This window comes from Callithrix jacchus, chromosome 10 (assembly GCF_049354715.1).
Source record: "Callithrix jacchus isolate 240 chromosome 10, calJac240_pri, whole genome shotgun sequence".
In the NCBI taxonomy this organism is placed as follows: Eukaryota; Metazoa; Chordata; class Mammalia; order Primates; family Cebidae; genus Callithrix; species Callithrix jacchus.
This window is the reverse complement of record NC_133511.1, coordinates 18,389,864-18,402,454: the sequence shown is the minus strand read 5'-3', so window position 1 is coordinate 18,402,454 and position 12,591 is coordinate 18,389,864. Positions and strand designations below refer to the sequence as shown.

At 40.9% G+C, this 12,591-nt stretch overlaps 1 protein-coding gene and 1 non-coding gene across 6 annotated transcripts in view; both read left to right on the top strand.

Annotated features, from left to right (window-relative positions):
* The window catches only part of DDX6 (DEAD-box helicase 6), a 52,188-nt gene that overhangs the window by 33,116 nt on the left and 6,481 nt on the right, over positions 1-12,591 (top strand). For all 5 annotated transcript variants that reach the window (XM_078339657.1, XM_017977594.4, XM_002754495.6 and 2 more), the window contains exons 8-13: positions 395-517; positions 2,431-2,559; positions 4,378-4,494; positions 6,557-6,620; positions 10,473-10,574; positions 11,162-11,344. In XM_078339657.1, coding sequence (XP_078195783.1) covers positions 395-517; positions 2,431-2,559; positions 4,378-4,494; positions 6,557-6,620; positions 10,473-10,574; positions 11,162-11,337 — 711 coding nt within the window. In that variant the 3' untranslated portion in view covers positions 11,338-11,344. The remainder of the gene's footprint in view (positions 1-394; positions 518-2,430; positions 2,560-4,377; positions 4,495-6,556; positions 6,621-10,472; positions 10,575-11,161; positions 11,345-12,591) is intronic.
* Positions 5,389-5,495, top strand: LOC118145889 (U6 spliceosomal RNA). Its single transcript, XR_004731376.1, has one exon. It is a non-coding gene; the product is annotated as a U6 spliceosomal RNA (small nuclear RNA).

The following is a 12,591-nucleotide window of genomic DNA, read 5'->3' as shown; positions in this document are numbered from 1 at the left end:
TATGCCTGTAGTCCTAGCTACTCAGTAGATTGAGGCAAGAGGATCACTTGAACCCAGGACGTGCAGACTGAAGTGAGCTGTGATTGTGCCACTACACTCCAGCCTGGGTGACAGTGAAATGCTGTCTCTAGAAATAAATTAATTAATTAAATTCTGTTTCAGAAGGCAGGGTTTTATCTGCAGTGTAGATTGTTTTTTCACTAGAAGATAGGGATTATAGATTTTGCCCCTGTCTGAATATTTGACTGCAGTGCGGGAGAGAATTTATTGTATTCAACCAGAAACATTTCATGATGCTTTTGTTGGGTGATGCCTTATTCTTTGAGCATGTATTAACCCAAGTCCTTAGAGATTATTTTATTGTTTTTAAAATTGTCTTTTCTTTATGCTGCAGGCAGATAAGTTGCTGTCACAGGATTTTGTGCAGATAATGGAGGATATTATTCTCACGCTACCTAAAAACAGGCAGATTTTACTATATTCCGCTACTTTCCCTCTTAGTGTACAGAAGTTCATGGTGAGTATAAATCTGTACTTGGAATCAATACCATCCTGTGGCCTATGAATATGCTTTATTTGCAGTTACATCTTCCTATCTGTGAATATGGTTTATGCTAATTATTTCAAGCCTTTGGCTTTTTCTTCAGTTGATCAATTAAAGATTTCTCGTATATAAATTAACTGACTTTTTTTTTATACACAAATGCTGAAACATCTGTCTTACAATTTGATTAGGGTACTTAATTAGTATCTGCATTGGCCACCAGTCATCATCAGCCATGCGATCTAAAAACCACTCACAAGCTGCCTATTATTAAACTGTTTGGTTAACAGTTCAATCCACTGAAGCATTGTGGGCTTTTCTTTTGAATGAATAAATGTCTCTAGGACAAAGGAAGTGCTTAACTTTGCTATCATTAGGGACACAGCTTTAGGATCTGGTAATGTACTGGGAAAATTAACTGACTTTTTAAGAAAGCTGTAATAGGCCGGGTGCGAAGGCTCACACCTATAATCCCAGCACTTTGGGAGGCCTAGGCGGGTGGATCATGAGGTCAAGAGATCGAGATCGTCCTGGTCAACATGGTGAAACCCTATCTCTACTAAAAATCCAAAACATTAGCTGGGCATGGTGGCGCGTGCCTGTAATCCCAGCTACTCAGGAGGCTGAGGCAGGAGAATTGCTTGAACCCAGGAGGCGGAGGTTGCCATGAGCTAAGATCACGCTATTGCACTCCAGCCTGGGTAACGAGTGAAACTTCATCTCAAAAAAAAAAAAAGAAAGAAAGTTGTAATAGTGGCTGGGTGAGGTGGCTCACGCCTGTAATCCTAGCACTTTGGGAGGCCGAAGTGGGTGGATCACCTGAGGTCAGGAGTTCAAGACTAGCCTGGCCATCATGGTGAAACCACATCTTTAAAAAATAATAATAATTTTTTAAAAAAGAAAGTTATAATAGTAACTTGATTAAATTCCTCATCTTTCACTTAGTTTTTGGTGTCAAGATGACATAGTCATTGGTGCTAGGTGACTTGATTACAGTGTTCTATATACAAAACAGAGATTATGAGTGTCCTAAACTGAAATCCAAAATGTCAGAATTTGAAACCTTTTGAGCCACCAATATGATGCTGAAAGGAAATGTTCTTTGGATTTTGAATTTTCAAATTAAGGATGCTCAGTCAGTAAGTATAATGCACATATTCCAAACTTAGAGAAAATTTAAAACCTGAAACACTTCCGGTGCTAAGCATTTTGGATAAGGAATACTTAACCTATAGTAACATAGCTGCATTTTTGAGATCTTACATCTTATTTCTGTCAGGCCAAGCGTGGTGGCTCATACCTGTAATCCCAGCACTTTGGGAGGCCAAGCCAGGCAGATCATGAGATCAGGAGTTTGAGACCAGCCTGGCCAACATGGTGACCCTGTCTCTACTAAAAATACAAAAATTATCCTGGTGTGATGGCATGTGCCTGTAATCCCAGCTACTCAGGAAGGTTGAGGCAGGAGAACTGCTTGAACCTGGGAGGTAGAGATTGCAGTGAGCCAAGATTGCCCCATTGCACTCCAGCCTGGGTGACAGCAAAATTCCATCTTGCGGGGGGTGAAAAAATTCTATCATGACAGATCATATATTTTGTTTTGAAGAGTTGCGTCCCTTGCAGCAAGAGTTTATCAGAGAGAAATGTATAGGGAATATTTGGAATTTGATATAAACTCTGCTTTCATTTAAGAATAAGAATAAGACTCTACTCAAAATATTGATCGGCCATTATTGAAACCCATTTTAGGAATGAAGTAATATTCCTTTTTCCCTCTTTTTCTTTTTTTCCCCTTCTTCTCTTTTTCCCAAAAAAAAAAAAAAAAAAAAAAAAAAGAAAAAGAAGAATAAGAATAAGACTCTTGTTTGGTTTTGTTTGTTTTTTAGAATTCCCATTTACAGAAACCCTATGAGATTAACCTGATGGAGGAACTAACTCTGAAGGGAGTAACCCAGTACTACGCATATGTAACTGAGCGCCAAAAAGTACACTGCCTCAACACACTTTTCTCCAGGGTAAGAAGTAGGCTTCTGCTGTTGAATATTATCGATCATTTAATCCCAGTAAAACAGATGATTTCATCAATTTTCCCACCATCTTCACTATATAAACGTTCATAGTGTTTCTGGCTGGGCGCAGTGGCTCACGCCTGTAATCCCAGCGCTTTGGGAGGCCAAGGCAGGTGGATCACAAGGTCAGAAGTTTGAAACGAGCCTTGCCAACATGTTGTAACCCCGTCTCTACTAAAAAACATACCCAAAAAATAGCTGGGTATGGTGACAGCACGCATCTGTAATATCAGCTACTTGGGAGGCTGAGGCAGGAGACTTGCTTGAACCCAGGAGGGGGAGGTTGCATTGAGCCAAGATCTTGCCATAGCACTCCATCTCCGGGTGACAGAGCAAGACTTCGTCTCAGGGGGAAGAAATAAAAAAACGATTAAAAAGAATTTCATAGGCCGGGCGCGGTGGCTCACACCTGTAATCCCAGCACTTTGGGAGGCTGAGGCGGGTGGATCACGAGGTCAAGAGATCGAGATCATCCTGGTCAACATGGTGAAACCCCGTCTCTACTAAAAATAGTTTTTAAAAAATTAGCCGGGCATGGTGGCGTGTGCCTGTAATCCCAGCTACTCGGGAGGCTGGGGCAGGAGAATTGCCTGAACCCAGGAGGCGGAGGTTGCGGTGAGCCGAGATCACGCCATTGCACTCCAGCTTGGGTAACAAGAGCGAAACTCCATCTCAAAAAAAAAAAAAGAAAGAAGTTCATAGTGTTTACTATGAGGCAATTTTAGTTGTTGACCTAAAGTTGATATTAAATGATTAACAAGTCACAGATACTTTTGAATCATTTCTAAAATACTTTGATATTTATTATGGTTATTCCTCATTATTTACAGATTTCGTATTTGTGAATTAGCTTAGTCACTAGAATTTATTTGTAACTCCAGAATTAATACCCAAGGCACTTAAGCTGTCATTTGTGGACATGTGCAATGTGATGAAGACTTTGAGTCACCTGACACGCACATTCCCAGCTGAGGTTGAAGAAGGCAATGCTCTGTCTTGTTTCAGCTCTCATACTGTGAACAAGTGTCCTCCTAACAGTCAGTGCCATGTTTTTCAAGTTTTTATTGCTGAATTCACTGTTTTAATTGGCCCCTACACATGGTGCTGAAGTGCTGCCCAGTGCTAGTGGGCATTGGTTGTGAGTATATTAAAGAAGGTATTCTTGGCCAGGCACAGTGGCACACACATGTAATCACAGCACTTTGGGAGGCAGAGGCGGGCAGGTCACCTGAGGTCAGGAGTTCAAGACCAGCCTGACTAACATGATGAAACCCTGTCTCTACTAAAAATATAAAAATTAGCCAGGCGTGGTGGCAGGCACCTGTAATCCCAGCTACTCAGGAGGCTGATGCAGGAGAATCACTTGAACTCGGGAGGTGGAGGTTGCAATGAGAGCCAAGATTATGCCATTGCACTCTAGCCTGGGCAACAAGAGTGAAATTGTCTTTAAAAAAAAAAAAAAATTCTTAAATGGAAACACATAAAATATAGCTACCTGGAATAAGAGAATCAGTTGTGTTACTCTCATTGACAGTTATGTGGCCCTTAAGAAATATACTCTAACACAATAAAACTTAGACATTATTATCTTGCATCTACTAAATAAAAAGTATTTACAATTTTTACAACTTACCATCTCATCTCAAGAGATTCTAAGTTTTAGACCACGTTAATATTTCTTGTTTCTCATTAGTGTTTTCACGATTTGGCAAACCAAATGAAGTTTTTATTTTTCTGTCTCATACTTATTTTTTCTGTGATCAGCTTCAGATAAACCAGTCGATCATTTTCTGTAACTCCTCTCAGCGAGTTGAATTGCTAGCCAAGAAGATTTCTCAACTGGGTTATTCTTGCTTCTATATTCATGCTAAAATGAGGCAGGTGAGTATCAAACTAGAACTCGCACAAATTTAACAAGAAATCTCTTTCTTACTTTGTTTTAATGTACTTCCATATGTCCTGAGTTTAAGAATAAACTGTTCGTTAGTAGCCAAAGGACCCTTCATTTTGACCTCCCTGGGGTCAATTTTCTTTTTTTATGTTTTGGTTTGGTGTTATGGTTTGTTTTGTTTTGTTTTTAGAGATGGGGTTCTCGCTATTTTGCCCAGGCTGGAGTGCAGTGGCTATTCACAGGCGGGATCCCACTACTGATCAGCCCGGGAGTTTTGACCTGCTCTGTTTCTGACCTGGGCCAGTTCACCCCTCCTTAGGCAACATGGTGATCCCCTGCTCCCCAGAGGTCACCACATTGATGCTGAACTTAGTGCGGACACCCAATCAGCATAGCGCACTACAGCCCAGAACTCCTGGGCTCAAGAGATCCTCTAGCCTCAGCCTCCCAAGTAGCTGGGACTATAGGCACGTGCCACCGCACCCGGCAGTTTTAATTTTGTTTTGTTTTTGAGACTAAGTCTTGCTCTGTTGCCCAGGCTAGAGTGCCATGGCGTGATCTTGCCTCACTGCAACCTCAGCCTCCTAGGTTCCAGCAGTTCTCCTGCCTCAGTCTCCTAAGTAGCTGGGACTACAGGCGTATGCCACCATGCCCAGCTAATTTTTTTTTTTTTTTTTTTGTAGGGATGGGTTTTCACCATGCTGGCCAGGCTGATTTCGAACTCCTGACCTCACGATCTGCCCGCCTCAGCCTCCCAAAGTGCTGAGATTACAGGGGTGAGCTACCGCACCTGGCCTGAGGTCCAATTTTCTAGCAATAAAGTCGTGATAATAGAACATATTCCTAACTTACAGTGTTGTTAGGAAGATTAAGATAAATGTTCAGTGCTTGGTTCGGCAGCACATATACTAAAACTGGAATGATAAAGAGAAGATTAGCATGGCCCCTGTGCAAGGATGACACGCAAATTCATGAAGCATTCCATATTTTTTTAAAAAAGAAAATAAAGACAAGAGTACTTTATAAGCTGTCAAGCATGATACAAATGTAATATTTTATTCTTTCCTTCCTTCCCCTGTCTGATACGTTGCAGTAACCACTAGCCATATGTGGCAGTTTAAATCAGTTTAAATTAAATTTAAAAGTCAGTTTGTCAATCACAGCCACAGTTCAAGCGCTCAGTTAGGCACCTGTGACTACTGGATCATTGGAAGTATAGATACAGAATATTTTCTTTATTACAGAAGTTTCTACTGGACAACACTGCTCTTGATTTTTAACTAAATATGACCCCTCAGCTGACTGATTTTTTTTCTTTACTCTTTGCCTTTAGAAAAAGATGGAATGTCTAAATTTTAGAATTTGGTTTAACAAAAAATAATTTAAAACTATAGGCCAAGGTCCAGGTGTGGTGGCTCACACCTGTAATCCAAGCATTTTGGAGGCCCAGGCGGATGTCACCTGAGGTCAGGAGTTCAAGACCAGCCTGACAAACATGGTGAAACGCAGTCTCTTTAAAAAAAAAAAAGAAAAAGAAACTATAGGCTGGTCAAGGTGGCTCACACCTGTAATTCCAGCACTTCAGGAGGCTGAGGCAGGAGGATCACCTGAGGTCAGGAGTTCAAGACCAGGCTCACCAACATGGAGAAACCCCATCTCCACTAAGAAAACAAAATTAGGCGTGGTGGCACATTCCTGTAAGCCCACCTAGTCTGGAGGCTGAGGCAGGAGAATTGCTTGAACCTGGGAGGCGGAGGTTGCTGTGAGCCAATATCTCACCATTGCACTCCAGCCTAGGCAACAAGAGCGAAACTTCATCTCAAAAAAATAAAAAAAGTAACAAGATGACTTTTTTGTTAACTACATTATGAAATTTTATAAGTAAACAGTTCCTGTAGATGCTTAGATCAAGAACTTAACCCATATTTTGTTTTGAAAGCAGCTTATGTCCTGAATCACTTATAAGGGTAGAACTGATTAGGAGAAATTATTATGGGAAATTTGGGACTGTATATGAGTGCTAATCAAATGGAATCCATTGCTTTCTCCTAGGAACATCGAAATCGTGTATTTCATGATTTCCGAAATGGCTTATGCCGCAATCTTGTTTGCACTGGTAAGTATTTTTGTATTTACTTTACCCAGTGTTTTCTCCCAAGTTGTTTTTTGCTTTCTCTGTTCATATTACACAGTGCAACCTGTGACATAGTCTTCCACATCCTACCACTTTTAAGATTTCTGAAGTTGAAAATGAACTCATATTAGCCCTATACTGGGTTCCATATCTATTCTAGCACTCATACTTACCTTATTCTAGCACTCCCAAGTAGCTGAGATTACAGGCACTCACTACCACACCTGACTAATTTTTGTATTTTTAGTAGAGATGGGATTTCACCATGTTGGCCAGGCTGGTCTCAAACTCCTGACCTCTGGTGAGCCACCACGCCTGGCACTTGAGCTTTTTAAAATGGTTACTTGCAAGGTTTCTTTAGATACGTTCTTGAAGTACCAATACTAAAAAGCACATATAAAATAGCACTCCTTCAGAGGAGTGTGGTTTAATTGGAGAGAGAAAGGGTACCTTAGGAGTCTAAGTCAGTGCCCACACTCTCCCCGCCCCCCTTTTTTTTTTCTTTTTTTTTTTTTGAGATGGAGTTTCGTTCTTGTTACCCAGGCTGGAGTGCAATGGCACGATCTCGGCTCACCGCAACCTCTGCCTCCTGAGTTCAAGCAATTCTCCTACCTCAGCCTCCCGAGTAGCGGGGACTAAAGGCGCGTGCCACCATGCCCAGCTAATTTTTGTATTTTTAGTAGAGACGGGGTTTCACCTTGTTGACCAGGATGATCTCGATCTCTTGACCTCGTGATCCACCCACCTCGGCCTCTCAAAGTGCTGGGATTATAGGCATGAGCCACCGCGCCTGGCCACACTTCCTATAAAGTGCCAGATAGTAAATATTTTAGACTTCCACACTAATAGGTCTTTGTTACAGATACTCAGTTCTGCCATTGTAGCTCAGAAGTAGCCTTAGACAATACATAAACAAATGGGCATAGCTATATTGCAGTAAATACTTACAAAATCATTCTAGATCCGCAGGCAGTAAAGATGACTTGCAAATGGGAAGTATGTGTATAGTAAGTAATCCCAAGTCTTCATAGGAGAGTAATATAACTAGCTGAGATGGTTTGAGAAGAGATGGAATTTTAATTGGCTTTCTGGGCTAGGTAAGTTTCAAACATATGGATTAAATTTTAGGGGACTGATGGTCAGATGGCTAAGAAGATAAGTTTGAGGAAGGGTAAGTGAATAATTTTGATAGTGAAAAAAATGTTAGAGCCAGGCTTGGTGACTCACGCCTGTAATCCCAACACTTTGGGAGGTCGAGACACGCGGATCCCCTGAGGTCAGGAGTTTGAGACCAGCCTGACCAATATAGAGAAACTCCATCTCTACTAAAAATAAAAATTAGCCAGGCCTGGTGGCACATGCCCGTAATCCTAGCTACATGGGAGGCTAAGGCAGGAGAATCCCTTGAACTCGGAATGTGGTCATTGCACTGAGCCAAGATTGTGCCACTACACTCCATGGCAACAGAGTGAGACTCCCTCTCAAAACAAAATTAAGATGGGTTAAGGAAGTAAATTACAACCAAGCATAATATGGAGGACTTTGTTGTTCTTGTTGTTTTTGTTTTTGAGACAGTTTCCCTCTTGTCGCCTAGGCTGGAGTGCAGTGGCATGATCTCAGCTTACTGCAGCTTCCACCTCCCAGGTTCCAGTGATTTATCGTGCCTCAGCCTCCCAAGTAGCTGTCACTACAGGCGCGCACCATCATGCCCAACTAAATTTTGCATTTTTAATAGAGGTGGTTTCACCATGTTGGCCAGGCTGGTCTCGAACTCTTGACTTTAAGTGATCTGCTTGCCTTTGCCTTCCAAAGTGCTAAGATTACAGGCATGAGCCACCAAGCCTGGCCTAGAGAATTTTGAGTGTCAGTTTAAATTTAATCTAGTGGCAATTTAAAATAACGAGTTAGAAATGTAAAGCAGCGTCTTAGCAATATCAGTCCGACAATCACGGATTATAGTATTTTGGAATGTTGAGCTAATGGAAGCAAGGAAAACTAGTTATTATCTTCCTATGGGCTGTATTTTCAGAGCTTAAACTAGCTTACCCAAGACTTGTTAAAAATAATTTAGCAGAATGGGGTGAATGAATTCTAAACAAAGCATAATTATTGCTTGTCAAATTAATCTTCTTTTTGAAGTATTATAGATTTATACAACAGACTTTTAAAAAATACACTAAGTTATTGGAATAAACAGTTCCTTTTTTTTTTTTTTTTTTTTTTTTTTTAAGATGGGGTTTCACCATGTTGGTCAGGCTGATCTTGAACTCCTGACCTCAGGTTATCTGCTCACCTTGGCCTCCAAAGTGCTTGGATTACAGGCGTGAGCCACCACCCCCGGCCTGGAATAAACAGTTTCTTTATTCATCCTCTTCCTCCTCTTTTTCCTCCTTGTCCTCTTCATTTTCTTCCACCTTTTTCCAGGCAACTTTAGCAGGACTCTGCGCCATCAAACTTTCCTTTTGACTTAAACTCAACAACAGCCTTCTCATACTTCTCCTTCAGCTTTGTTGTCTTAGTGATGTCAGGCTGCTTTTCACTGTCATTTAGTTTCCTCCACATCTCACCCAGCTTTGTTGCCGTGTTTCCAATAGAAATGCCAAGGTTTGTGGATTTTATCTTGGGGCGGAATTCTGAACAGAACAGGAAGAATCCAGATGGTGGCCTTTTGTGGGGGTGTTAGGATCCTCCTCCTCCTTGCCTCCCTTAGCTGGTTTATAATCCTTCATTTCCTGATCACAGTGCACGTTATCCAGCTTTGTCATTTTATCAAATTTAGCTTTTTCCTTCCCGGACATTGTCTTTGATCTCTCAGAGTATTTCTGAAAAATTTTGCAAAATTGACAAGGACCTCTGGGTGTTTCTTTTTATGTTCTTCTCTGCACATCTGCACAAAGAAAGCATAAGCAGACATCTTGCCCTTTGGTTTCTTGGGGTGACCTTTAGCCATCCTGACTGTGTTGTTCACTAGTCTCGACCTTTTTTTGTTTGTTTGTTTGTTTTTGTTTTTGAGATAGAGTCTCACTGTGTTACCCAGGCTGGAGGGCAGTGGCACGGTCTCGGCTCACTGCAACCTCCACCTCCTGGGTTCAAGCAGTTCTCCTGCCTCAGCTTCCCGAGTAGCTGGGATTACAGGTAGTGGCCACCATACCCAGCTAATTTTTGTATTTTTAGTAGAGACGGTTTCACCATGTTGGCGATGCTAGTCTCAACCTTCTGTCCTCAAGATCTGCCCACCTCGGCCTCCCAAAGTGCTGGGATTTCAGGCATGCCCCACTCATCTGGCAACCTTTTTTATTTTTTTTAAGAGACAGTATTTCGCTTTGTCACCCAGGCTAGACTGCATTGGCATGATCCTAGCTCACTCTAGCCTCAAACTCCTTGGCTCAGGTGATCCTCCCACCTCTGCTTTGGTGGGAGGCATGCAACACCACACCTAGCTAATCAAAAAAATTTTTCTTGTTGAAATGAAGTCTCATTGTGTTGTCCAGGCTAGTCCTAGACTCCTGGCCTTAAGCAGTCTTCCCACCTTGGCCTCCCAAAGTGTTGGGATTACTGATGGGAGTGCACCCAGCCTCTTTTAGACCATTTTTAAAAACTTGTTTACAGTTACTGGAACAAAGCAGCTTGTGAGCAGAAAGTTATTTATGATAATGTGATTATCAAAGGTAATGCCAGTAATTTACAAATGCATTTGAATAACTGAATGAAATTAATAGGTTAGGCTAGAAATAGGTAATTAGGTTATGCTAGAAATGTGTGTTAGAGAGTATTGTACTGAGAAGCATTTCTAATTGAAAGACAAAATGAAAATCTTTTTTTTTTTTCTTTAAGATCTGTTTACCCGAGGTATTGATATACAAGCTGTGAATGTGGTAATAAACTTTGATTTCCCAAAGCTGGCAGAGACCTATCTCCATCGTATTGGAAGATCAGGTGAGGAAAAGGAGGTCATATTCTTGCTAGAAGTTCTTTTTTGAGATATATAATCACTAAATTTTGTTCCTTTGTGAAATAGAGTTCAGTAGCTATGAGAATAGTGAATTAACACTAATTCAGTTGTTTGTTTTTCAAGACTAGTTTCTAATTCTTCTGGAGCATTTATTAAGAAAAGTTAAAATAACTTTGCTTAATTTGAGATGAAATTAACACATGAGAACTTTACTCATTAGGTGGTATGATGTGTGACTATAGTTTGTATTTTATGGCAACTTTTGACACAGATGAGGAGCCATTTTGTCATTTGAAAAACATAAAGGACTACTTTGGGGCTATAAAACCTGAAATTGTAGGGAAACGTGTGTTTGAAGACCATTAAGAAGTTGTTTTGCTAGTTCTTGGCTAGTTCTTGGAACAAAATAAAATAAAATAAAAATAAAGAAGTTGTTTTGCATACTAAGAATAGCACTGAACAGAATTATCAATTCTGTGTGGTTTTGCCACTACTTGACTTACAAAATTTGCATGATTTGCATTTTCAGATTTTATTCATTAAAATTAATTTTTAACAAATTTTTTATTAGGTCGCTTTGGTCATCTTGGCTTAGCCATCAACTTGATCACATATGATGATCGCTTCAACCTGAAAAGTATTGAGGAGCAGCTGGGAACAGAAATTAAACCTATTCCAAGCAACATTGACAAGAGCCTGTATGTGGCAGAATACCACAGCGAGCCTGTAGAAGATGAGAAACCTTAACAAGCATGTACGTCCCTGACAGAATAGCTAAGAGGAACCTTAAAATGAAGGAATCAAAATCTTTCCTAGGGGAGATTTGATGTCACATGATATATAATAGCAATAAAGGGTAAAGATAACCCACTGACATAAATGACAGTAAATAATATCTCTTCTGGGAGGTTGAAGTCTCATTAGAGAATCTGTAAATGTTCTTGAATGCAGCTTCCTGAATAATGAGATAGGGTAGCAAGTACTTAAAACATTCCGAGTCCTAAAATAATGAAAGCGAAAAAGAATCTTTTTCAGCAACTTGTTTTTCTTTTTGAGACAGGGTCTCACTCTGTCATCCAGGCTGGAGTGCAGTGGTGCAGTCATAGCTCACTGGTAGCCTAGTTCTCCTGGGCTCCCACCTTAGCTTCCCGAGTAGCTGAAACTGTAGGTACATCCGTACCACCACACCTGGCTGCTTTTTTAAATTTTTGGTAGAGAAGCGGTCTTTGTTGTCCAGGCTAGTATCGAACTCCTGAACTCAAACAATCTTTCTGCCTTGGCCTCCCAAAGTGTTGGGATTACAGGCATGAACCACCTCCCTGGCCTTTTTTGGCAGTTTTGTGGGGTTTTTGTTGTCGTTTTTTGAGATAGTCTTGCTCTGTTGCTCAGGCTGGAATACAGTAGCGTGATCACAGCTCACTGCAATCTCTGCCTCCGGGTTCAGACCATTCTGGTGTGCCTCAGTCTCCCAAGTAGCTGGAATTACAGGCATGCTCCACCATGCCTGGCTAATTTTTGTATTTTTTAGTAGAGATGGGGTTTTACCATGTTGGCCAGGCTGGTCTCGAATTCTGACCTCAAGGGATCTACCCAACTCAGCCTCCTAAAGTGCTGAGATGGTAGGCATGAGCCGCCACTCCCTACCAGCAATTTTGAATATGAAAGTATTTACATTTCTGAAAATATAAAATGTTTTTAGCATTTACTCTTAATTTCTTTTTTTTTTTAAACTGGGGACCTCTTCTTGATATGCAGATTTCTTTTTATTTTTAATTTATTTAATTAATTTATTTTTTAAGATGAAATTTTACTCTCACCCAGGCTGGAGTGGCTCACTACACCCTCCACCTCCTGGATTCAAGCAATTCTCCTACCTCAGCCACCCGAGTAGCTAGGACTACAGGCCTGTACCACCATGCTTAGCTAATTTTTTGTATTTTGAGTAGAGACGGGGTGTCACCATGCTGGCGAGGCTGGTCTAAAACTCCTGACCTTGTGATC